This window comes from Plectropomus leopardus, chromosome 7 (assembly GCF_008729295.1).
Source record: "Plectropomus leopardus isolate mb chromosome 7, YSFRI_Pleo_2.0, whole genome shotgun sequence".
NCBI classification, from domain to species: Eukaryota; Metazoa; Chordata; class Actinopteri; order Perciformes; family Serranidae; genus Plectropomus; species Plectropomus leopardus.
Window position 1 is genome coordinate 28,129,800 of NC_056469.1, and position 25,554 is coordinate 28,155,353.

At 43.4% G+C, this 25,554-nt stretch overlaps 1 protein-coding gene across 2 annotated transcripts; it reads right to left on the reverse strand.

The window, feature by feature from the left end:
- Window positions 1-25,400, reverse strand: nr4a3 (nuclear receptor subfamily 4, group A, member 3). Of its 2 annotated transcripts, none has more exons than XM_042489567.1 (8): window positions 25,318-25,400; window positions 22,423-22,596; window positions 17,589-18,421; window positions 11,453-11,582; window positions 9,699-9,862; window positions 8,521-8,720; window positions 4,566-4,744; window positions 1-1,875 (listed from the first exon to the last, which is right to left on the reverse strand). In XM_042489567.1, exons 3-8 carry the CDS (start codon window positions 18,417-18,419, stop codon window positions 1,613-1,615), a joined length of 1,767 nt encoding a protein of 588 aa, XP_042345501.1. In that variant the 5' UTR covers window positions 18,420-18,421; window positions 22,423-22,596; window positions 25,318-25,400; the 3' UTR covers window positions 1-1,612. The 2 variants fall into 2 exon arrangements, with proteins under 2 accessions (XP_042345501.1, XP_042345502.1); XM_042489568.1 differs by lacking the exon at window positions 25,318-25,400 and adding an exon at window positions 21,501-21,582 and having other exon boundaries at window positions 22,423-22,516.
- Window positions 25,401-25,554: the final 154 nt, after the last annotated feature.

Consider the following 25,554-nt stretch of genomic DNA (forward strand, 5'->3'; position numbering starts at 1 on the left):
GGCAGAATAATCAGAACTAGTTTATGATTTCAAAGTGCTGAACAGAAAATCCAGTGAACCAAAGAGAAAGAAAAAATTTATCGAACAGGAAACTCAAACCAAAGAGGGACATTGAAAAAACAGTAACTTTTTTTCTTTTTTGTTTCTCTTCTTCAAAAAACAATGCACAACTCGTACCACAATATTTGAAAAAGCTAAAAACACTTCAAAAATATTAGTTTTGTATATATATATATATATATATATATATATATATTTATATATATTTATATTTATATCTATATCATTTGATTTTTTTTTCATATTTCAAACTGCTGCCGTGAGTGTGAGTGGGTGGTGGAGGCCCGGGGGAGATCCCCGAAGAGCCGCAGTCTGAGACACAAACACAGGTCGAGCTGTTTTGACAGGCTATGGCAGCTCTTGACGGTTTATAACACACCATGCATATGATCCTGGCTTCTCTAAGCGTAACACACAAAGACAGTATGCAACCATGTCCTCCACGCTCTCACACGGCCTCCACAATAGAAACAAATAGAAAAAGAGCATGACTGCGGAATGTTTCACCCCCTGGACGTATAGCTATCTGTCGAGCACCCTCCTCTCCTCCGAGTCCACCCGGGGGAGCAGGCAGGGTGTGTGTCTGTGCTTCTAGCCCTTCTCAGGGTGTAAGTGCTTCAAAAGCCAATTTCTGTCCATGTTCATTCCTCCTAACTCCTACTATGATTTCAAAGTGAGTTAATAAAAAAAAACAAAAACATACTAGAGCAAGTTCAAGTCTGGGTGACTCAGTCATCAATCGTTAGTGCACAGTATCTCCTCTGCTGTCTAAAGCCAGATGGAGACTGTCTCTCTTTCTTTTAGCTACTGACAGTACAGGACAAGTCTTTGTATTAAAATAATTTAGAGTTTGAAATTAAACCGTTCCTTCTCCGCCTCCTCCTTTTCTGGTGAGATAGCACTTAAGAAATTGCACTTGGAATCAAGAGCTCAACTCAACAGCCTCTTCCACGTGTTTATGAAATACCTGTGTCCTGCTTTGTGATGTTTCTGCATGTCTATGCTGACCTCTGACATTTCAGTACATTTCAGTATAAAAACACCCCCCTTCCTCCTCTCAACAGGAGAAACTACAGCGTGATGTGTTTCACCGGGACTTCTTCAGCTCTGAAAACATTTGAACACAAATCAAAGAAGTCCTCTTCCTGGACAAGTCAGGCCGAAACACAGATAAACAGTACTCATAAACCTTCTCTCTCTTTTTACTTTTATTTATTTTTTTTTTGTTGGATGAGCTGCTTCCCACCCAGACGGAGAGAGGACAGTAAAAAGTCATTTTTCCGTCGTCCATCTCAGCCTCGTCATCCTCCCCCACGTGAGAAAAAACAGGAGGATCGAATAAAAAGTGGTAAAGCGTTTGAGTAATTGTCTTTTACACTGGTGAAAAGTTGTCCGTTTGAGTGAAAGGCGTTCTTGATTGGTCGTCCTGTTTTGTGAAAAGCTCTGAGTGAGTCTCTCTCTGGATGTGTGCGTGCTCCTGCGGGGGAAAGGCCTGAACAGGACGTGACGTGGGGTCTTTTTCTTTTCTCTCTTTGTGGTCAGCCCCAGGCCATCAGTAGGGCAGAGTGTCCAGGAACCTGTCAATCAATGGAGGGGGCGGTACCAGGTCCTCCAGCTTCAGGTAGAAGATTCGTTGAAGGCCCTGGGTCCTCTGGGAGCGGAGCTCTGCTCTTAAACCCAGAATGCGACTCAGCGGGGGCGCCGCCTTCGACGAGGAGGAAGAAGGGCCGCAACCCAGGTGGTCTCTGAGACAACAAATCACTTTATTCTGCAGCTCCTCAACCCGCTTTGCGTCCTTCAGACCTGGGACTTGCTCTGTGGAAAGATAGACAGGGACGTTAGGGAAATTATTTCATTCGTGGAAAAAAGAAACACACACACACACACACACACACACACACACACACACACACACACACACACACACACACACACGCATCAGAGCTCATTCAGCTGACAGAGCATTAGCTACATCTTCTTTTATATTGAATTCCACCTCATTAGCCCGTATGGCTAATGTTCTTAACAGGCCTTAACTTGTCTCTCTCACTACAGATCAATACACAGTCTAACCTAATAAGCCCCCTGTACACTGTCTACACACACACACATACACACCACATATATATATATATATATATAAACATTTGCACACACAGACACACAAATTGTCCCCGCAATTTAAGACATTGACAGAAACAAAAGTGCTCAACAATTAGCTGATTATTCGGCTCTGTGAGCAGCCAAATGAAATTAGAAGCACACACACACACACACACTGCTGCCCATAGCAACTCCTGTGGCACCCGTACCCGGCTTAATGTGACACTAACTCATTCTGCAGAGAACAGGGTGTCCAGCCCCACACACACAAACACACACATGCAGGCGCACACACACAAGCCAGTCTGCAGGGAGGCTGTCACTAAGACCAGTCTCACTTTGAGGTATCCATTATCTGAAGCTTATTTATTGTTTGTTTATGTGACTCTTTTGTTTGTGCTGTGTTTGCTGCTGCAGAGTCACTCCAGCACCTCCTTTCATCGCTGCTTTCAGACCCTCTCGTGCTCTCTCGCTTCCCTCCCTCTCCCCTGCTCTCCCTTCTTTCTCTATGTGCGCGAGCTCCCGGGGAGGGATCGATGGCTGCCTTTCTGCACAGGCCACTCTGAAGCGGTCGATCGGCTGGTGGCTCTGGCGGCTCTGTCGTGGCGGTGCGCTGTGTGCTTTGCCAAGGTGGCAGAGCACCACTGAGAACAGCGCAGACGCCATTCCAGAGCTGTGCTCTGCAGTGGGCTGGTCGATCAGGCACAGAGTTAAGTGCTCCCCCAGAGAGTGAGGATGGGGTTGGAGGGCCTAGACGGAGGAAGAGAAGGCTGGGGCAGGGTGAGGTGAAGCTGAGCGTAGGGGGGAGGGGTGTTTTACCCACTTATATACAGTTCCTGACTCTGACGTGAAGGTGTAAAAATGAACACTTAATTGCACGGGCGTCCTCTGTCACCTTGGGATACGTTTATAATTGACTATTTCTAATGCATTTCTAATGTACTTAACTGACCACTAAATTCTTGTCTCTTCTGTTGTGTCTCCATTTTTCACACATGCACTCTGATTAGAGGGCCAGGTGTGAGGCAGGTGCAGCAGGTGCTCCTGGGTATCGGGTTCTTGTTTCAGGCAAAGATGTGTGAGAACAAGCATGCACATGTGTGTCTTTGGGCGTATGTGTGACGTTAGTGGATGTATCCACCTGATCACTGTCACATTGAATCACCCACAGGCAAAGCTCTGGACAAAGGAAAGGAGGTGTGTGGATTTGTATCCTTGTATTTATGCATGAGCAGCTTATATGATTGTGATTGTTTATGTAGAATTGAGAGGGGCAGTTAACTTTAAAAAACAGGCTGCTATTTTTGTCAATGTCAAATATAACGTATCTTTTTTATTTCATTTTCTCCCCATGTACTCCTTTTCCACCAACATGGAACTAGTTCCGTGCCGGTTCCTGCACTTCATTTTGAACCATTGAGCATTTCGACGAGAAATAAAATAGTAACCCAAAAAGTTGGTTCCCAGCTAAAGCCAAAAAATTTTAAGGTTTTTCTTGACCTTAAGTCCAAACTGTGACCACATAAATGGGTGTTTAATATTCTACAGGATGAAAATAGTCTTGTTTTTAATAGAGACAGAGTGCAACGCATCATACCCCAGAAACCACGCCCACTGAGGGGTAAAACTTTTGGCGCCACACTATACAAACAAGGGCTGAAACATTAACAAAATGCCTGTAGCTAGCTAAAACATCATATATCAGCAACAACGGATTATTTTAGCACATAATGTCTCCCAGAGAGGAAAAGTAAAAGTAATAACCTCTATAGTTTGTCTGGTCAAATTAGCAAAAAAGTTGCTGCTCACGGTACACTAAGTGTTGGGTTCTAACAGTTTCCCATCATTCTCTTTGCTGATCTCTCACTTCTGTATCCACTTTTGTCCTCTTGAAAGTTCAGTTTTTCTGTTTGGCAGCTTATAAAAACTTAGTTCTGGGTTCTTTACATTGTTGGTAGTGCATCCCATTACACACATATAAGTATTTTTCCGTTGTTTGCTTGCAGTCGGTAAAGACACTGAGCCACCTTCACTCAAAATAAAGTCAATGGAGAGTGATGGATTGTTTTCCACCCCAAAGAGGATGGGACTTTTTTGCTTTTTTTGCTATGGTCTTCTACATGTTCTTATCATTAACAATTAATTCATGCTTGTTTTTTTTGTTTTGTTTTTTTTGGATAAAAACAAATATATGTGACAACAGAACAAAGGTTTTTGCATTTTGCAACGCCCTCCGTTGATGACACATCCTCGATCACAATGGTTCTGATCAAAACTGGTGGAAGCGTGGGCCGGTTCATTTCACAGCACCAAGGCTCCAAGAACCAGAGCTAATTTGGTGGAAAAGGGGTAAATGGTGATTTTGGGATTGAAAGTCTGATGTCATTGGCTTGTGTTTTTACCTGTGAGCAGTACGAGGGCGGCCAGGCAGGCGAAGGCAGAGGTGTCCAGGTTTAGGCTCTGGAGATGGGTGGAGAAGTCCCGGATGGAGTCCAGCCACTCTCCGAACCCACGAAGGCACTGGAACCTGTGCAGCACCAAGCCATTGCAGAACACGAGTTTATCCTCCGACAGCATCGACCTGAGACACAGAGGGGAGCAGCAGATAAAGTCTCTGGTAAGACGTCTCCTCCAACCAAACGCTGCATTCTCCCTCATGTATTGTAACTATGCCTTGTGATGCTGGGGCAAGGAAACAATTACAATAAAAAACAATGAGAAAACCTGGCAGTATGCACACTCACACACAAACGGGACACACATCAAACACAGGCATGCAGCTGATTAAGGTTGTGTTTTCCAAATTATAGCATTTTAAAACATTCCTGCGTTTCCTTCTGGCAGGGGAGGGCGAGGGGTTAGGGCAGAGGGCCGCGCTTTGTGTGTGTGTGTGTGTGTGTGTGTGTGTGTGTGTGTGTGTGTGTGTGTGTGTGTGTGTGTGTGTGTGTGTGTGTGTGTGTGTGTGTTTGTTGTGTTGTGTTGTGTGTTGCTGATAGGTAAACTGTTACGGCTTTTATGTGCCCGGGCTGTGGTGTGCACTGGAAACACAAAGCCCTAATGAGGAAATGAAAAGGCTTCTCAGATGTATTTAGCCGTCAGTTACTCACGACACACAACATCCCACTCCTTTAGCAGCGAGCAGACAGGGAGAAAGAACAAGCAGCGAATGAGGGAGGGCTATGACTAGTCTTTTATTAGTGCCTTAAAGAAAAGGGTGGCTTTCTTTAGAGAGCAAGAAAAAGTGTTGAGCTGGAAGATCTCAAGAAGATGGGACAAGGGCAGAGAGTGTGTGCTGGGAAAACAGCTGATAGTGAGAAGAAAGAGAGAGAGAGAGGGGGAAAAGAGCAGAAACCTCAAATTACTCCCTGCACAAAAACTGGTTAAGCAGTTATGAGGACAGGACGAAATAATGTTTACATCCTTATCCTGACTGTAGTTTAAAAGAGGAGCTCCATGCACTCTGCAGAACACATGCACACAGATGCTCTCATGCATCAAAAGCTGTGTCAATCATACAGAGTCAAAATGCCTTTCTACCGTTATACGCACAAACACAATTGGTCAAAATGATCACCCGTCAGGTGGAGAGAGAGCAGGAAGAAACAAGAGTCAAGGGGGAAATTTAGCAGGGATGGATGCAATTGAGAGTGGCAGGACGCTCATCACCTGTTGCTAAGTAAGGACGCTGAATGTCTTGTTCACTCCTGAAACCTGCTTTCTGAATTTCAGATAACACTTTTTGTGCTAAGGGTCATCGTATTTTGAACTTAAATCTATCCTTAAATAGCTTCTGTGACTCACACAAACTATGGCAGTGGTACTCAACTTATGCGATTGGGTGCCGGGTAGCCTGCCAACCATTTTTTAATTAACAGTGAAAATAGATTGATTCACACTTGGATATTTTTTTTCTTCTTTGAATGTAAATAAGGTGCTAGAGTGCATAAAAAAGCATCAAAATAGAGCTTGTCTATTTTAAAAAAAAGGCCAGGAGAGGATCCCTGGACCACCCCGACAGACGTCCCAGCCAACCCTCCTCAGGCTCCCACTTGCTTAATCCAAAAGACTCACACATTTCGTCCCTTTGCCATTTCCCTCCTAAACTCTAAGAGGAAAATGTCGTTTCTCATTTATGGTTTAACTTGTTTTTTTTTTGGGGGGGGTAGCTTTAACTCATTGGGTTTTTTGCATCCTTTTATTAGACTGGGTATTTTTGTTGTGTATTAATGTTATAAATGTGTTTTTTTATCTTAGTGTTCTATCTGTCACCTATGGGGAACGTAAGTTGAGTATCCCTGCCGTCGAGTCTCAAAGTTATGGTGTTCTCAATTTTCCCTTTTCTTTGGTGCACTTATATTTACCAAATTTCAAACCTGGTATAGCCGTGATCGTACAAATGCCTGCATGTTTATTTTTTATGTAATATCTTAAAAGTATGTACAGTTTTTACACATTTCAGTCAAATTTAGCATTAAACAATGTGCATATTTGTAATTTCAAAAAAGGTTTTTGCGTTAGTGGAAACGTTTTTCCACTATGACACTATACATTTAAAATGATGAACTCACAGATAGAAGCAACAAGGTGGAATAGATTTAATCTTCTACAAACTAACGGTTGGAATTTGCCTCAAAAAACAAATAAACAAAAAAACTGTATAAAAAAACTTTTGAATACAATAAAAAATGAAGCCAGTTTACTATTGCATGTCCCAATTAAGTAAATGCCCCTCTGGTACACTGAGCCAGAGTTTCAAAATACAATTTGACCCATGTCTGATTGTAGCACATGAGCAAAACTGCACAGACAGGCTGGCAGACAAGCAGCCAGGCAGATGCACTCTCACTCACACTCACAATCACACACACTCACACAAACACACACACACACACACACACACACAAACACACAGCTGGATGTCCGCCACACATTCCACTCACTCCTGACTACACTGTCACCACGGTAATCAACCAATAACCACAGAAACTGTTTGGTAACGGGCTGCTTGCAGCAATGCCGGCCCAGAAGAGCAGAGCAAATTTACTCTACGCACACTGAACACACACACACACTCACAAGCATACAGACATACGCTTGCGTTTGGGTCTGCAAGGCATCTGAGTTCAACACGGGGTCAATGCAGGGCTGCGTCAACAATGAGACGGGAGCGTGGACTGCATCCTTTGCTCTCACGGAAGACAGACAAAGTAAGACAGTGCCGCGTTTGTGTGCGTCTTCCTCTGTGCCGTGGGAGTTTGGATGCTGAGAAGATGAGCTCTGTTTCTCTCTCTCTCTCTGTGTGTGTGTGTGTGTGTGTGTGTGTGTGTGTGTTTGTGTGTTTGTGTGTTTGTTCGATAGAGGTCCCTATGAGTCCACCGTTTAGCGTGAGTCAGAGTCCCAGCCTGATCCCCCCCCTGCTGGGACTGTGATGCCACCACCCATCCTCTACCCACCCTGCACCTGGACCTACACTGGGAGGAGGAGAGAAAGTTCGACATCATCAGTGTGCGTGAGTGTGTGTGAGTAAGTGTGCTTGTGTGTGACTGTGTTGGTTTTCTGCCCTGGACGACAGCACAGACAAAAGGATGAGCTTGTAGCCCGGCCCTCGTCCACCCCGTAAATTTAACCAGCCACATGCCTTACAAGAGCACACCAGTAACCCCGGGCAATTCTGAGGCAAAGACGGGCGAAGGCAGTCACAATGGCACCACAGGTATCCACGAGCGAGACGCACACGCACACGCACACGCACACACACACACACACACACACACACACACACACACACTCACACACACACACACACACCAGCAGAGGCACAGCGCAAATTAAGTCAGTTCCCTTTTTTTTTTTTTTTAAATCAGTCAACTGAATTGAATATGTATTTCCTTCCATATAACAGCCCTTTTCAGTTCCTCAGCTGACTAGCTTTTAGATTGAATTGATCCTGTCAATTCACAGTTCACAATGTTAGCACAGTTTTAGCCCGCAGAACACACACAGAGCTCTCTGTGCGTCAGATATCAGACGAGTGGAGCGGAACTCTGTGGGTGTAGCTGCTGTCATAGCTACAGACTCCATTCATAATTTGGTTCATATGGCGATTACTCAGCTCCACTCCTCCTACTCTGGAGATACACCGACACAGCAGCATGCAGCTCTGCCAGCACAGTTACACACTGTACTGTAACGGTAAAGATTTCAACTGCCTGTTGTTCCACTGCCAGAGGAAGTAAAGTTTCTGATAAAGTTGTAGGCGTGTTTTTGAAATCTTGTGGGAGAAGTTTTAGATGCATGGATGTGCAGGAGTTTAGAAAGTGGAATTAAATGTGCATAACCGTGTGTTTGTTCTCATACCTGTGAGCCAGTCGCAGGACAAACAGCTCCAAGAAGGCAGAGTCTATGAGCAGGTTCTGATCTTCGCGCTGGAGCTCGGAGAATCCTGGCAACCGGTCGGCCCAGCACCGCGTGGTCTCCATCGAGATGGTGAGCAGCCTGTAGAAGAGCTGGATGTGCTCAGCGTCTGAAGAGGAGGAGGGAGTTTCGGCAGCGCTGAACTGTGGAGAGAGACAGAGAGACATGAACAAATTCCTAAAAAAGCCACATTTCTCACTGAACACATACATTTCTCTAACTTAAAGGGATAGCTCAGGTCTTTTTAAGTGGGCTTGTACAAGGTACTATACCATGAGGTCCGTATTTTCCAAACAGTAGACATCAGTAAGCGTGCCCCCAGTTTGGAGAAGCAGGCTGGAGTCTGACATGATCTGCCGTGGACGGGTTAGCAACAAAACATGTTTTAGCCACCAAAATAAAAAGTCCCACCTAGAGAAATCAATACCAGTTTCAGTGTATTTTCTATATTTAGAATATTTTCACTGCTTTACCTTAATGTCAGATAGTGGTTTCCAGTGGGAAAATTAAGTCGTTATATCACTCTCTTCAAAGCCAAACTCCATTGAGCAATTTAACATTGCTTAACACTGGAGCTGCTAGTCTACCGCTGTCTCGATCAGTCAGTTAGTTTGTGTCATTGTGCGACTTTGGTTTTTAAAAAAGCTAGTTCGGATTCATCAATGTGACACAATAGCACAAACTGAGTAACTAGTCGAAGCAATGGTAGACCAGCAGCTCGTGTTCAGCGAGCTAAAATGACTATTGTTCTCAATGGGGACTGGTAGCTTTGACAAGAGCATAGATGAGGAACTGAAGCTGTTAACGTCTTTCCTGTCAGAACGGGCTATCTTACAGGCAGGTACAGCGGTGAAAATGTTCTAAATATAGCATATACTTAAACCTATATTGATTTTTTTTTCTTTTGGAGGCTAAAATACATTTAGTTGCAGACCCGCAACCATGGCAGTACGTCGCTTAGATTCTGTGTTGGACTCCAGCCCGCTTCTTCAAACTCGGGGTGTGTCTACTAAAATCTATTGTCTAAAATACACTGACAATGGATAAGTATCCCCATACAACCCCACTTCAAAAAATCTGATCTATCCCTCTAAATGGAGAAAAAGTGTTGTGCGTGGTACCTGACTGTAGTTGAGGTCACGGGGTGTGCAGTGGGAAAAAGCCCTTAGCAAAGCAGAGAGCAAGCTGAGGGGTGGAGAAGGAGGAGATGCTTCTGTCTGCAGGGGACTCTTTGGTTTGGAAGGCAGACGGCCTCGGCGCCCCTTCAAGCTATCAGTACGTACCACTGTGAAGCAGAGAAAGAGCACACGACAAGAAGATTAAATCAGGTCGTATTTACGCAGCATGCAAAAAGAACGTATTTTCTCTAACTGACACCCTTGTTATCAGTATTTCATAGCAGTGAAGTTATGACTGAAGCTTTTTTCCACAGGAACTCTCCAACAATCCCTACAGAGGAGGCGAGCAGCCAGCAGATGGCAGTGGAGCTGTTCTGCTGCCTGCACACGTGTTAACGGGATACAGAAGTGTGTGCGGCTTTGTTTGCATGTACATGAGACAGGTGAGAAACCTCAGGGAAATGAGGGCAGTGTTTCACTGCCACACATCAGCAAAACATCTCTGCAATGCAGCAACAGTCAGCTATATCAGACATGATGACACAGATGGTGAGAAAGTGTGAGAGCAGGATGTTTACCTTTGTGTCTCTTTTAAAAAATCATCCACAGTTTAAGAGGTGCTAATTGATGTAATGTGATTTCTACTCGCTATCAGAGAGAGGACACTGCTCCGTGGATGCGTGTGATGCAGCTGCAGCCCAGGTCATTACCGGCCCATTAAACCCTGATTGCAGAGGCAAACTTCATCATCAAAGATTGGAGGTCAGATTTGCACTACACTGTCAAATCTGTCAAGTTAATTTCACTTTTTAAAAATCTAATAAACCAATTGCCTCAAAAAATGTAAGTAAATAAAACTATTAATCTTAACAGATGTTTATAATTGTTCACTTTATACTTACTTAATTTTGTGAAGTTGAGGCCACTTAAACATGACAAGTTTAATTAAATCAGTCTCTCTAAGTTTTCACAACTTGAGTAAACCAAGTTTACTGTGCTATGTATCTGTATTTTGCTGGATGCATACTAGACAATTACGATGTTAAGAAAACAAAACTTGCGGATCTCCTATTTTCATCACTGGCAAAATCCTCTGAAATGATATAGTGAAGAAAGGCTAACTTGAGCAATTTAATGTTGAAAAGGTGTTTAATTAAAGTTCTGTTTGTCTGTATACGTTAAGATTTTGGTTATTCAAGGTTGAAAAGTGAAAGGTTTAGCTTAGATGTCTAGTCTTAGCCTGGATGAAAGAGAAAACAGAATCTGTGTATATGACAAAAAAATTAACATACATATTGTTTATGTAGGGGTATACCATACTTGTATTAATTATTTACAGGTTTTATGTATTTTTTCTTTATTGAATGATTGTTTTAAAATATGGTCTTAAATTGGACTATATGGAGCTGACAAATCTTGGTCTCTAACAGGGCTAAAATTCGGAGAGGATGCTTAAATAATGTCTATTGCTTAGTGGGTAGTTTACTGAAGTTGGCGACACACAGAGAATAAGGTAATTTCACTTGTCATTTTCACGTTGCAACAACTTAACAATGCAAATACGGCTAAATTTAGATTAACATAAGTAAACATAAATTAAGTAAACATAAATTAAGATTTGTACTCATATTTCCTGTACTTTTGTAAGGCAAGATCCAAAGTATCCAAGATTATTGTAAGTAAGATCAATTTGTCAGATTTCAGTTTAACCTGATGTGTATGCTGTATCAGGTGTGTAGTCCCTTCATTTCTCTTACCTTCCTTCACCATACCGACACTCAGACACTTCTGAAAGCGGCAGTACTGGCAGCGGTTGCGTCTCCTCTTGTCCACAGGACAGTTCTTACTGGCCAGACACACATACTTGGCGTTTTTCTGCACGGTGCGCTGCGGAGAGAAGGAACAGGCATACCGATAATCAGCCTCCAAACACAATCAGCCACCTAATATTTGATTTGTTTAATTCAATTTCTGTTTTTCCCCCTCCCTTCCCCATCAAAGAATGAAAGCAGAAGCTCGCAGGTCAGATTTTAATTACGCGCTGAAAGGCGGCGTTGACATCAGTATAATTAGATAAAATTAATTTTCCAACAAGCCTCGCCTGCGGGAGGGACAATTTTATTAGCGCCGGAGCTGACAATGGGGACCGAGCGCGAAGCGTGCCGAGGCGGGTCCCGCGAGACAGAAGGGGACAGCGGCCGTAAGAGCTGCGTGATCAGATTGTTTGTGAAGCTCGCGGGTCAGCTCGTGGCACCTCCGGGGCCCTCGCGCATCGCGCCTCACTCAATGGGCCCCGCGGGAGCTGTTTTCTCCTCGGCTGGCTCGCGCGATTATTACTGACCTTATTAAAATGAAATCAGAAACGGGCCACGTGGGGGCCGGGTGCACTCGTGGAAGGAAGACGCAGACATGGTAGTGAATGCCCGTCCGCTTCCGTGCGCGCGTGCACCAATGGGCCAATCCCGTGCGTTTGGGCAAAAGCTGCTCTCAGAGTGGCGTAAGTGCTGCAGTGACTCAATGAAAACGTCCCTGAGCGGAATTAGAGGTATTTTGGCTCTGCATTTATTACAGTGCGGTGCGACAATGCAGGAAAAGCCTATTTAAAGTAAGCAGTTATGTCATTAATCTTAAGATAAACAAACCACAGTGGTATACTACTGTCAGTGCTTGTGTATGAGGCCTATTGGGGCATGCTGCCAATCTCTACAGCCGTCTTTGGATTTAAATTCTCGGGCAAGCCTTTGCCCGGGGTGCAAATCTGTTACAACCAAACCATTACATTTGCAAAAAAGGTTACAATTACAGCATAATAACTGTCATTTGCAAAATGTTTAGGTTTATTCTACTGTCAAGCTGTGTCTTTAGCAGGGGCATCGTAGTGGGGGAAAAGTGAGACTGATTACTCGGGGCCCTAATGGAAGGGAATGGAATGAAAGTCTGGGGTTTTTGCAGTTTTTAATTTAAGAAATAAGTACTATCACTATATTAAAACAGACTAAATACAACTGTTAAAAATACTTAAATTTGAATTTAAAAAATGGAAGCTCTCTGATGCCTCTCTCACCCCTTTAAGGTGTGAAAGGGTTTAGTCCACCCCACACAGCTAGAGCCAAGTGAGTGACTGCTTATGACGCTGGAGCACCAACGTACATGCCCCCTCCACCCCCAAAATTGGCATTCCGAAAAAGAAAACAAAGAGAGACAGGGAAAGAATTGCTTATACTGCTGGAGCACCAACGGCCACTGTCATGTTTTCCCCCCACAAAAGGGAAATCAGACTTCCCAAAAATAATAAATACAGAAAAGACCCACAAAAAGGAGGGAGAAAGAAAGTGAAATGACTGTGTAAAAAACAAACAAACAAAAGAAACAAAACAAAAGGTGCATGCCAGAGACATGGATCAAGAGAGGAAGGGGGCCCGCAGAGACTACTTATGCATAGGGCCGAAAATTTGGTGCTACGCCCCTGGACTCAAGTAGTCCACTCAGACGAGACAGCATCAGAATAAACTGTAAATTTTAACAAACACGGAAAGTGTCGCAGCTTCTCCTCTTCTTTAACGCCTCTAAAACACATCAAAACAAATAAATCCAATTAGGAACCCCTCGCGCCACACATGCCCGTGCCCCCGGGAGACCAATAACACACCAATTATTCCATATGCTCCGGCGCGAGCGCGGAACTGGCGCGTAATGGGCGCTAGTGCCGGATGAGAGCCGTTGCCATGGCACCGCAGATCGCTCTGAATGTCTCCCTCTCATCCTTTCAATGGTCAGTGACCCGTGCGCGCGGGGATAAGTTAGTTATGGTCATTAATGTGGTTGAGGGAAAATAGAATCCGTTTACTGAACATAAAGCTGCATGAGAGACTGGATGACGCACAGAGCCTCAACATTTGTTTACATCTTTACAGCCAAAGTTTAGAGACATTTTCAGTTGCTGTGATTGTTTTTTTTGTCCAAAACCCTTTGCAGTAAGTGTGTTTTTACAGCACATTGTGGGTTCAGGTGAAAGTGGTGTAAGCTGAGTTGACCCCGGTGTTTGATTCTTCCCCTCAGTGACCTCAGGGCCTAATTTAAGAGATAGCTGCATCCAATAAAAGTATGCAGTTTGAAATGATCAATTAAGATTCTGATAAATTAAGCTCTGTCTCCTGTCTCTCTCCACTGCTGTGTGTGTGTGTGTGTGTGTGTGTGTGTGTGTGTGTGTGTGTGTGTCGGAGCTCTTGTGACTTTGCTTTCTAATAAGCAGCGTGGAGCAGGACTGGCGTCTCAGCTGAGACACTACATATCAGAGCTAATACTCTGTAACTCAGTAGTCTCTGATAGTCAGATCAAATTATCTCAACATGGTTAGCAAATCCTGCTTGTGCTTTGTACATTGCATACCTCTTTAGGCCAGCCTGTAAGTGTGTGTAGGTGCATGGACTTTGTTTCAGTTTAATTCATCTCATCTGTTTTGTATTTTACCTCAATGTTGTTGGCTGAATTTCACCATAAAGACAAAACAAGGGTCAAAACTGGTCAGTGCTTTAAGTGTTTTCATGCAAGTAGCCATGTTTTAAATGAAGGCTCGTTAACTTAATTCAAGTTCATTTGTTCCTTCTCCATGCACGAGTGCCTTTAGCTTTTTGAAATATTATTATTTTTTTGCCTATATTTGACAGATCAAATTCAGAATGAAAGAGAGAGGATGACATGCAGCTTTTGGAGTCGAACCTGTGGGCACTTTGACCTAGCCATTGTACATGGAGCATCCACGCTTCCAGGTGAGCTACTTATTTTGTGTTTTCCTCCCATGTGCCGATCCTTTTGTCAAAGAGCACCTGCATTTTTTCCTGAGTTTCGTATGATAAAGACAGTCCTTGAGCACACCACTATCTCATTCTCACAAAAAAAATTACGTTTAAAATTTGTTCCGCATTGGAAACTGAAATTTTCAGGTGTCAGTGCTGTTTGTATTAGAAAGGACTTCATTCAAGTGAAAAAACATGTGGTTAAACATTGACAGTCAGAGTTGAGGAATATGCACCGAGAGCACATTCACAAATGCACACACACACACACACACACACACACACACACGTTCACATGCTGTGGGTGTTGTGGGCGCTGGATGGAGGCATGCAGAGGCAGATTCTTGACATGTAACATGTGCTAATAGCCTTGGCTTAAATTAAAAGCCTTTAGGGACTTTGTTCCCCCTTCCTCCTCCCTCTGCCTCCTCTATCCCTCCTCTCGTCGGCTTCCTAACCAGAGGCAGTCTCTCTTTCTCTCTCTCTCTCTCTCTCTCTCTCTTTCTCTCCATAGAGGAAGTGAAAGGGTAGTTTGGAGTGAAAAAAAATCTGTGTGAGCTAATTTTATTGTTTTCTTTATGGTAAATCTTGACTTTTATGACTTCATTCAAAGTGTGAAGCCATGCAACTTCATACAGATATGTTTGTCTCTGTGCATGTGGATGGGTGTTGCATCTCCTGAATGAATGACGTGTCATACTGTCTATGCATCTAAGTGAAGTGATGTGCATATTATCGCCCTGATTTTCAGTTTTCTTTCACCACCAACATTTTTTATGACTTGCATGCAAACAGAAATTGTGTGCAATGAGCCGCCTGTTTAATTTTGAGCGATAAAAGCACAGCTTAAGTAACTTAGGACAGTGAGTGCATTAAAAACAGACCACATTTTTTCTAGCATTATGTTTATATTATACTAACAGCTGAGTTTTTAATTTTAGAAACTCTGAACAGATTTGTTAAACTAATGGAAACCAGTGAATGGACCACATTATTCTACTGAAAATAATAAACACAGGAAAAAAATAAACAACTATTTGTTTGAGCTAAAATTAATTCACAGTGAAAATGTGCCACAAATTGCACTAATGAAATAACAACAATTTACAGCAAGCCTCCGCTATGGTTTAATGTGTAATAACTATTCAGGGATAATTAAATATAATCAGGAAAATATTTTTAGGGGACAATAAAACCATCAGGATAATGGAGGTAATGTGCCTGATAATATGAATGTGAAAAAGAGCAGGTGTGTTTCTGTTGCTGCATCCTGGGTGTAACAGAGTGAAAAACATGTACATGCTACTGTATGAATATGTGGTTGAGCACATATGTCGTGTGTGCATGACTGGCTGCATCTGCATGTGTGTGTAAAGGAAACATAGTGAGGTTTGACAGGTTGTGTGGCTGCTGAGCGCTGCAGCGAGCAGACAGCCCCCGCGGCCTGCTGCCACCAGACGCTGCTTTCATTAATTACTAAATAAAAACAAATTGTGAAACTAATTGAAAAGAAGGATAATTCATTTCCACCTACCAGAGGCATTATTCAATTACCTCTGCGTTTGCACCCTCCTTCTCACTGTCTCTTAATTTCACTCTCTTGTCTCATGCAGCCAATGGAATGCTTAACAAGTGTGCCGGAAAATGTTATAATTCAAAAAACTGTGCAAAGAGATGACTGCGGTGTCACTGAGTGCGCTGATATTTGAATGAGGTTTTGGATGCACATGTAGGAGAAGTTTATGACTTGCACAAAGAAAATGAGAAATCTGTCTGACTAAAAACTGTCTTTTGGTGATGTGTGTGTGTAAGCACATGTGCGGTATCATGGGATGTGGGACAGTGTTAGATTGAATCATTTGACGGGTCAAATCTCAACCTGACTCATATCGTCCCCAGTACTATGTCAGTGAATTGTGGTCAATTTCGTGGCCACTGATTCACTGCTAACAAGCTGAAAGGAAACTTTGATTTCAAGGAGGATTCCTTTTTCCACTGGTCTCTCACCGCACTGTATTTCTGAGCTGCTGACTGCAAGCGTGAAGGGCATTTTTCCTCTGTTTGCCTGAGAGAAAGTGTTTTTATCATTCTGTGTTCTCATGTAACACAAGCAATCACACACGCACAAGTTGCCAACTTGGTTGCCGGGAGAGACGACCCCTGTGGGTGTGTTGTGCTTTCATGATGACTCTAAAGGCGATTTAGAGCGCGCAGAGACGGGTGCAGAGTGGGAGCAAGCCGAATGCAAGAGAATTGTTTCAAAATAAAATTTATCAGTCAGTTTGCAGCTACTTTGCAGATACTCGGTGATATTTAAAGGTGGGATGTCGTTATGAATGTGAGCGTTTGCATCCGGTCGTGAGTTTGTTGGTGGAACTGAAGGCACAGAGGACATGAACAAGAGGAGTGGGTGTTTTAAAACAGCGGTTCACAACTGGTGGATCGCAGGTCCTTTCTGAATGGACCTCAAGTGTCTCCTAAACCTATCAAGTTTGTAAAAAAAAAAGAAGAAAACACTTGTTTTGAAGTACAGCGGATTTCTGGCACAGAGCTTTTATTTTGAAGTGCTGTTTCTGTTTATTCTTGCAATGCATTTTATTTCTTTGCATTTTAAGCAGATATGTTGACATTTTTTAAAAATAATATTAAATGTAGTAATTTATCTAATGTATGGACCTTAAACTAATGACGAAGGAGAAATCTGGATCCCATGGCTGGACCAGTTGGGAACCACTGCTTTAAAATATGTGTAAAAATAATCCCAAAAATTGAGAAGATAGCACATTTCAAGAATGAGCCAAATAAATAAGTGAAATTTGAGTATGTTGTCCTCCATCACTTGAAGACTTGATTTGTTCCACCTTTTCAATTTTTTAGAATAAGCTAACTGGATTTTGGGTTTAGCACTCCACTCTTTTTCTAAACATTTGTAGGAATATAAAAGAAAGAAGGTAGAAGTCTTATCAGGAACCACTGATATTTAAACATAGAGGAAGAGCTGCACTGTTGCAGCTTTAAGCTTTCTTGATGTTTTTAAAGTAAAACTAAAAGCTTGAAACTCTTTTTACAACAGTTTGTAGCTTTAAAGGATATTTACCTTGAAGAAGCCCTTGCAGCCCTCACAAGTGCGTACGCCGTAATGCTGGCAGGCCGCGTTGTCCCCACACACTGCGCAGGTGCCCTCTCCTTGGGGGCCGCGTGGCGGAGGCGATGGCAGGCTTTCTCCTAGCAGGGGGCCACAGGGCCCAAGAGCCAGGGAGCGGAAGGCGAGGCTGCTGCCCCCGGCCCCGCGGTGCAGCTGGTACATGGGCTGCTCCAGAGGTGGACCGTGAGGATGGGAGATGGAGGACGAGGAGGACGAGGACGAGGAGGAGGTGCGGACCAGTCCTCCACCCAGACTCTCGTAACCACCCACACTGCCGCCACTGTGGGGCGGCGAATGCTGGTAGAAGTGTGGAAAGCGGGGTGACTTGAGGGCGCCCGTCTCCAGGCTGGAGCCCAGAGAGTGGGGGTGTGACGGAGGGGCCAGGGGATGCTCCTCCCACAGGAAGGAGGTGCCCGGCTGGGGCGGCAGGGACGGGGTTGTAGGAGTAGAGGGGGGAGATTGTTTAAAGTACATGGTGGAGGAGGACATGGCCTCCAGTGGCGGAGCGGTCGGGTAGCTCTCCTCCTCCTTCTTGATGGGCCTGTGTGTGGGCATCTGGTAGAGGCAGGAGGACTTGGGCTCGTAGCTCCCCTCCACAAAGACGTTGAAGCTTGGCAGGGAGGTGGTGGCGGCTGCAGAGATCTCACCACCGCCCAGGTCCAGCTTGGTGTAGTCAGGGGTCATGAGGTCAGAGCTGTAGCTGTCGCCCTGGTAACTAAAGGACTGGCCAGAGTAGGTTGAGCCTGGAGGGGCGGGCCCGTACTGAGCCTGCACACAGGGCATGTCTGCCAGGGAGACAGAGCACATGGAGGTTAGAGCTGCGTGGCACATCAGACCATAAAAAAAAAATCATTCAAAAAGCATTTAATGGTGTTAGTAGAGTCCAGCTTAAAGGCAACAATCATCAGTCAGGGAGGAAATAACATATCCAATGATTTAAACAGGAAAGCAGGATTTTAAGGCGATTGCCCACAGAAGCACAACCCTTCAGTAAATCTACAGGATGAATGCAGACTCTGCTGGAGGCACATGCACACAAGGGTGGCGCTAAACAGGGTCAACAATCAAACAGTGCATGACTAAACATTTCTGCACAGCTCTATTGGAACAGGCAGTTTTTTCAGCTCTAGAGGTGTCAGAGATTTTGCAATGTTAAAAAAGTTTCCTAAATGCACCTTTCAAGGAAAATCTTTCCATTTACTGCCATTTACTCAATTTCCTGCTTTAACACTTCTTGCACTTCACCGAGCAGGTAGAAACACTGGCACGCACACACACACGCACGCACACACACACACACACACACACACACACACAAAAAACACCACACACTGCAGATTCTCGTGCAGTTAGTTCAGTTAGAGAAGCTGCAGTTCATCAGGGCGCAAATCGGAGGCAAAGCAACCAAAGCAAAGATCCAAACCGCTCTGAAATGCTGAAGTATCTGTGGCCTGTCTGTGTGTGTGTGTGTGTGTGTGTGTGTGGGTGAGTGTATTCTGGTTAGTCAGATGGCAAAGCAGATGAGATAACATTAAATAATAATGGAACCCCATGGTGGTGTTGGATGCTTGCTGCACAACCTACACACACACACACACAAAAATATTTCCTCTAACTGCTGCAGACGCCAGTCGGTATGTCTTGCCTTTTTTCCCCTTGATTTAATTCTGCCACAGTCACAGCAGCAGGCCACCACCTCATCATCTGTGTGGACGAAACGCTCCTGTCTTATCAAACCCCTTTTACGTAATACACCTGCGTTTACGTGCGTGCGTGCCTCCGAGCATGCACTTGTGTACCTGTGCGTGATGAGTGTGTGCGGGCTAATCAGTCATGAGTGTCAGCGCAGCCAGGGTTTTGTGGTGTTTGCTCGTCGCTCCCGAGCAGGGGAACTGTCAACACAGCGCTGCTCCCATTGACGCCCAGCATGCGCGCGCTCTGCCGTAATCGCCTCCGTTCCCCGCGCGTCATGTTTGTCTAGTCAAATACGGGACCTATCGGGACCTGCTGTTGTTGAAGCCCTCGCAAATACCTGCATCCACATGGACGCACTCAGCCGTCGTCAGGGACTATTTCCTGTTGGGCTCAAATCAATTTTTCTGCAAAATAAAAGTAATGTAACCTAACAAACAGCCCATTCTCTGTTTTTATAATAACTGATATTAACAGGCTAATAATAATAATAATAATAATAATAATATTAATGCATTTAGAAAATAGCCTACAACTTTTAGTTTGCGGTCACATACGCCTGATGTCACTCATGGCGGAAGCAGACTGAGTGACACATTAATTTTAGCTGCTGGAACACAATTAAATTATACCTGAGGGGCAACATGGCTGCAGGGGCTTGAAAACAAAAGGATGACTCAAAGCGTTAATTAGAAAAATAAAATAAAAATGAGGGACACTCATCTGCTTAACTTTTTAATTTATTTATTATTTTCTTTATTTATTGTTTTATTTGTTTAATAATTCTGTTGGTCTTCTATCAAGTGTATTTGTTATTTAAAAAATAGACAAAAAGTAAAAAGAGAGCTGACCTTTCAGACTTGACCTTATGTTATAAATAATAAAGAAAAATCCTACATTTAATTTAAAAAGAACCTAAAACAACAATATTCTTTACAAACATTAAAGTTTAACTATAAATTATTTCCTAAAAAATCACTGTTAACAGACTCGGCATGTGCAAACCCACAGTGAGTCCCAATGAGAGTATTAAGCTGCAAGTTTTTTTTTTTTTTTAAATTGAGGATATGAGTCAAGCTTAGGCCTACGTGTCCTTGACGTCATCATGTTTTTTTCTTCTTCTACTAGTGACCAGCTCTTCAACCCACGTGGAAAAACACACATGGAGCATTATGGGCGTCATGGGGCCTTTCTGGGCTATACCTAAAGTACTTTTGCAACTGATTAGATGCACCACAGGAAGAAGAGAGGTAAAGAAAAAAAATTAAAGCATGAGCAGAGGAGAGCACAGTGGTGAAGTTTGTGGCTCTCTGTGTTGTGTCAGTAGGTCAAGCCTCAGATCAGACATAAGTGTTAAGAGTGTGGGTGCGTGTGTGTGTATACACCTGACATATACTACAGTATTTAATTAGCAGCTATATGAACATATATACTTTAAGTACAATAGGTTTTCAGATGATTTGCTTGAGAAGAGATGAAAGACAAAAAGAGAGAGGCTGAGAAATTTAGCAAAACAAACACTCAACTTGGCAGCTGACAGTCACTTCAAACAGTATGGGCTGTGATGTTTGTCAGTGTGTGTGTCATGTGAGGAAAGACACTTTTAAAGAGTTGTTATCATACACACATGAAGGCACACACACAAATTTTTTCATCACTAATGATGTTCAAGATGTCAACACCAACCTGTATACGCTCATTCTGCCAATAACATGCACCCTCATCCCAAGAGGAACCTGTAAAACCACTTGTGTCTGCAAACGCCTCATCCTCTTTGGTGCTTTACTTCGCTCACAAACCCATGCTCACAAGCGTGCACCCTCTCACACACTCAAATTGTAACCGTGGAGCGTCTTAGTTTTTGTGCCACTGAAGCAAACCTGCAGGAAACCTTCTAAACTCCAACACCACCATCAGATTGCCTTTATTATATTTGCATGCAAGCATGTGTTTGTGTGTGTGTGTGTGTGTGTGTGTGTGTGTGTGCGTGCGTGCGTACGTGTGTACGTGCGTGTGTGTGTGTGTGTGTGTGTGTGTGTGTGTATGTGTGTGCGGGCGCACACGTGTGTGCGTGTGTGAGTGTGTGTGTGCAAGCAAGAGGACAGACAACCCCAAGCAGAGTCAGACACAGGTAGTGCAGCATAGTGAGGCGAAAGGGAAACAGTCTCTAACCTCGAGGTGTGCATTTCAACTGGACAAACTGCAGCTGTTCCAATAACTGAGCGCGCTTGTTCATTGTCAGAATGCCATAGATCTAACAAATAAAAACATGAAGTTGCAGACATGAATACAAAAACACAGGATTTTTTTTCTTGTCAGTGAATTATGAGATAAATTGTGTGAATTCAGTGATTTTCAGACATATGCACACACCCACACAAAGCAAAAAAGCACAGTAACACCACCACTGGCTAAATCTCTGTATTTAATCCTATTTGAGGGGTTTATAATCTGTTTCATTTATCCAGAAATGAAATTATGTGCACATTGAATAACATTTTGATATACTCTGCATATACATTTTTTTGGAAATATATAGGCGAAATAATACAATAAACGCTGTAATTTTGCCAGTTTTAGTCATAAATGTAGTCATTGAAGACCTTGAGTCATTGGGAGGATAGGTATTTATGACCTATAGTCATTCGCCCACAGCTTCTGGATTTTAGGTGTGCCTAGTCTCAGAAGTGTCTTATTTCTGCAAGTTTGTCTAATGATTGAAATGTCAACTCAGTCCGCACCAGCCGACACACAAAACACACACATACACACGAGCTGAAACTCCCGCGCACAAAGAAAAGATCATCAGCATTTTCACACAACTTTGGACATGAGTTTTAGGAGACAGAAGCTAAAACATGTCATCGAGTGAAATTCTGATTTAACCCCTAAGTTGACAATAAACTTGTCGGATGCTATTATGCATTTTTATATAATAATAGGAAACACTTCTTACACCACAATAGGTGCGCAAAAACAGATCTGAGCCACAGCAGTTGCGCTTACTACAAAAGCAGAAAAGTGAGAGTGAAAGAAAGAAAGAGAAAGAGAGAGAGAGAGAAAGAAAGAAAGAAAATGATGAAATTGATTGTACCTGGTGAAAGAGCTTCGCGCTGAATGGTGCTGGGTGTCCGGGATGGAGGGGTGGCGTTGCTGCGGCCGGGACAGGGCTCCTGGAGCGGGGAGGACTCGGCGGGCGTCACAAAGGAAGAAGTGTCCGATCGCCGGGGCTCCGAGCTCGGCTGGGCGCGCTCTTCCGAACCTGTGTCTGGAGGAGAGATTTCTGGGTTACAGCCAGTGATGTGGCTGACTAAAAATACCAACATCTCCACTCAGCGATCATCATAATATAAGCATTCAATTACACTTAAAGATGAACAGTAATGTTTCACTATTTTTCCGATGAGCACTACTTTTGCAAACTTCCTTTAACACTTCTCTCTTAGGTAAAGTTAGACTTCACATTCATGCAGCCTTAAAACATTTAAAGACAGAAAAATAAAGACAAAATGAAACAAAAGACATCAAGAAACAATTTGATTTTGCACCAAAAAGAGACTATTATTTGCAAAAAATCAAATCTGTCAAAAAAGACATTAATTTGGATGAAAAGAAGCAGAAAGATGAAATAGCATGCAAACTACTTTGCGCACACCAGAGCAAGATGCCAGTCACCAAAACGATGTAAATCATTGCAGTTATCCGTTTAAATCCATTATAAGACGAACAAAAAGGAAGAATTGCGCATAAAAATTAAATATAGATCACTTTTGCTGTTAAATATAACACTGAAAACACGCTACAAAGAGAATATTAAGAACCACAACTAAGGACTCTTAGCTCATTTCAAAACTTACGTGGGCGACAAGTTTCATTCTAAGCTGCGCGCCGTTATTATTATAATTTTAATTTCGCGCTACAAAAGACAAATTCACCCAGGCTAAAAGACACTGTACACAACTTCTCCAAATACAGACCTACAAAAGTGACAACTTTTATAAAAGCAGTCTGTGGCAGAGCCTCCGGACCATCGCTTCGTTTGATCACCGCCTGCTCAGGGTTCATCCAGAGGGAGAAAGAAATGTTGGAGACCTAAAACCAAACCCGCGGACTCCTGTGCGCCGTGCGCCTCTGACTCCCTCACTGCAGCAGGGCGCACTATAGCCGCCAGATTTCAAGGCCCAGAGCGCCCCCCTTCTGTCACACACACTCTTATACACACACACGCTCTCTCTCCTCTGTCAGACACACAGACCATCTTGGATACGACAGTGACCACTCGATCTGCTGGTATGCGTCTCAACATTGTCTGTTGACAAGCCACAGCCCCCTATAACCGACTCTCCGGGCTCCAGGCACCTGCAGCCTGCTGTCATGTCTTATCTTTGTGTCAACAGATCCACTTTAGACAGACTTTTCCCCAAACTCACACCCCAGTTGTGAGAGGAAACTTTGGGCTTCTGTGAACTCTTTTGAAGCTTCCTCGGTCACGATATGGCTTTTATACTAATTTAATTCCCCAAAAAGCATGCAGTTATGTTGAAATAAAGAAAAAAGACAAACCAGATTAGACAAATACGCCAAGCTGTGTAACACAATTAGATTAGGGTTGATTTGGAACAGTTAAACCATTATTCAGTCCTGTGTGCGTAATTGTGCGTAAATGTGCCCTTATCAGAGAGTGAAAACAAAGTGCCATATTCACTTAAAATAGAAAAAAAATCAGCAAAGTGAGACATTCAGTCTGTTTTTTTCTAAATGAGTAAACGGATCTCCTCTCGCTTTCTTCTCAGGCCGAGTCGGTCGGTGGTGCTCTGGCCCTGCGCGCATCGGTAACCAAGAGAACGACATAAGAGCTGCAAAGCACGCGCCCCGGAGCGCCGGTAGCCCCCGGTAGCCCCCTCGCACCAATAAGCCCGGACAGCTTCCAGCAAACAGAGACAGAGAAAAGAGAGGACATAAAGGCGAGAGCAGGGAAATATGTGAGTACTGTAAATCAGCCCTGAGAGGGAGACTGTCAGAAGTGTCTGCGTGCGTGCGTAAACCCGTGTGTGTGTGTGTGTGTGTGTGAGAGAGAGAGAGAGAGAGAGAGAGAGAGAAAGAAAGGTACAAGTTACTTAACTCTTCATTTTCCTATCACACATTACACGGATAAAGTCCCCCCAAAAAGGCCTCGGGCAGCTGCTATAGAATACAGAGTCTGTCTTGTGAGATGTTTCTACGAAATTCTTCACAGAGGGCTTCAGAAATTGGATGTGGCTTAATGGCGAATGGCTCAGAGTGTTTTTCCTCCGATCAATGGGGAGGAGAGGCCGTGTCCTCACAGAGACAGTAGAGAGTGAGACAGCTGACATTTGCAATCTGGCCACCAGTCTGGTGACAGACTATATGTGGGAAAATCACTTTAAAAAAAAGTAGCTTTATAATCCTAAAACCGTGGTTAAAAATCACAATATACTACTGTACACATGACCTGTGTTAGTGGCATTGTATATAAACACAAACACATATCCCACATGTAAATCACTCATTACCGGCCCTTCCATATGCTACATCATGAGGCAACAAACCCAGCACATGGCATGAAATCAAACAGCTTTAACTCTCCTCTCTCTCAGCTTCTGCCTGAATGTAGGTTAGACTATTCAGACCATTAGTGCGTCTGACTCCACTATTCATTGTGTGAGTGAGAGGCATCTCATTTCCATGACAACCAGAAAGGATATGATACCTTCCCAGCGCAAATTAAATTCAAATTCAGCTTCATTTCGGTCTTTGGAGACATAACACGGACAGACAATATGGGACAGGAGTCTGACATATCAACAGGTTAGACGCACAAAGATGGACAAAACAGCCTCAGACAGAGATGTTCGATTTAAAATTTTGTAATAAAAACATGCACACACACAGCTTAGGGTTAATGTTTTGATTCTGTATGAGTCTTAACAAGTTCGCGCTTTATCTCATTCATTCACAATTTACTTACTGGTTTGCTGTAGCGGTTCCGTCTTTACATGTGGTAATAACCTCGCATGAAGTATCCTATTTCCATCCGGAATAATCACCAAAAGTCGAAGTTATGGAGAGAAAATACTACATATATTTAAAAAAAAGATCAGGATGCATCGGCGTCAAAAAGTTTCTTCTTACTTTTTCTAAAGTACACAAAGTAGAAAAAAAGAAAAGAAAACATTAAAAAATTAGAAAACTCCCGGGTGTGAGG

Excerpts from the sequence above, each read along its gene's own strand:
- nr4a3 (XM_042489568.1), bottom strand. The coding sequence starts at position 21,564 with ATGAACAAGCGCGCTCAGTTATTGGAACAGCTGCAGTTTGTCCAGTTG. Across the intron at positions 9,863-11,452 it reads TGTCGGTATGGTGAAGGAAG|TGGTACGTACTGATAGCTTG; the intron begins GTAAGAGAAATG and ends TCTGCTTCACAG. Across the intron at positions 8,721-9,698 it reads GTGACCTCAACTACAGTCAG|TTCAGCGCTGCCGAAACTCC; the intron begins GTACCACGCACA and ends CTCTCTCCACAG.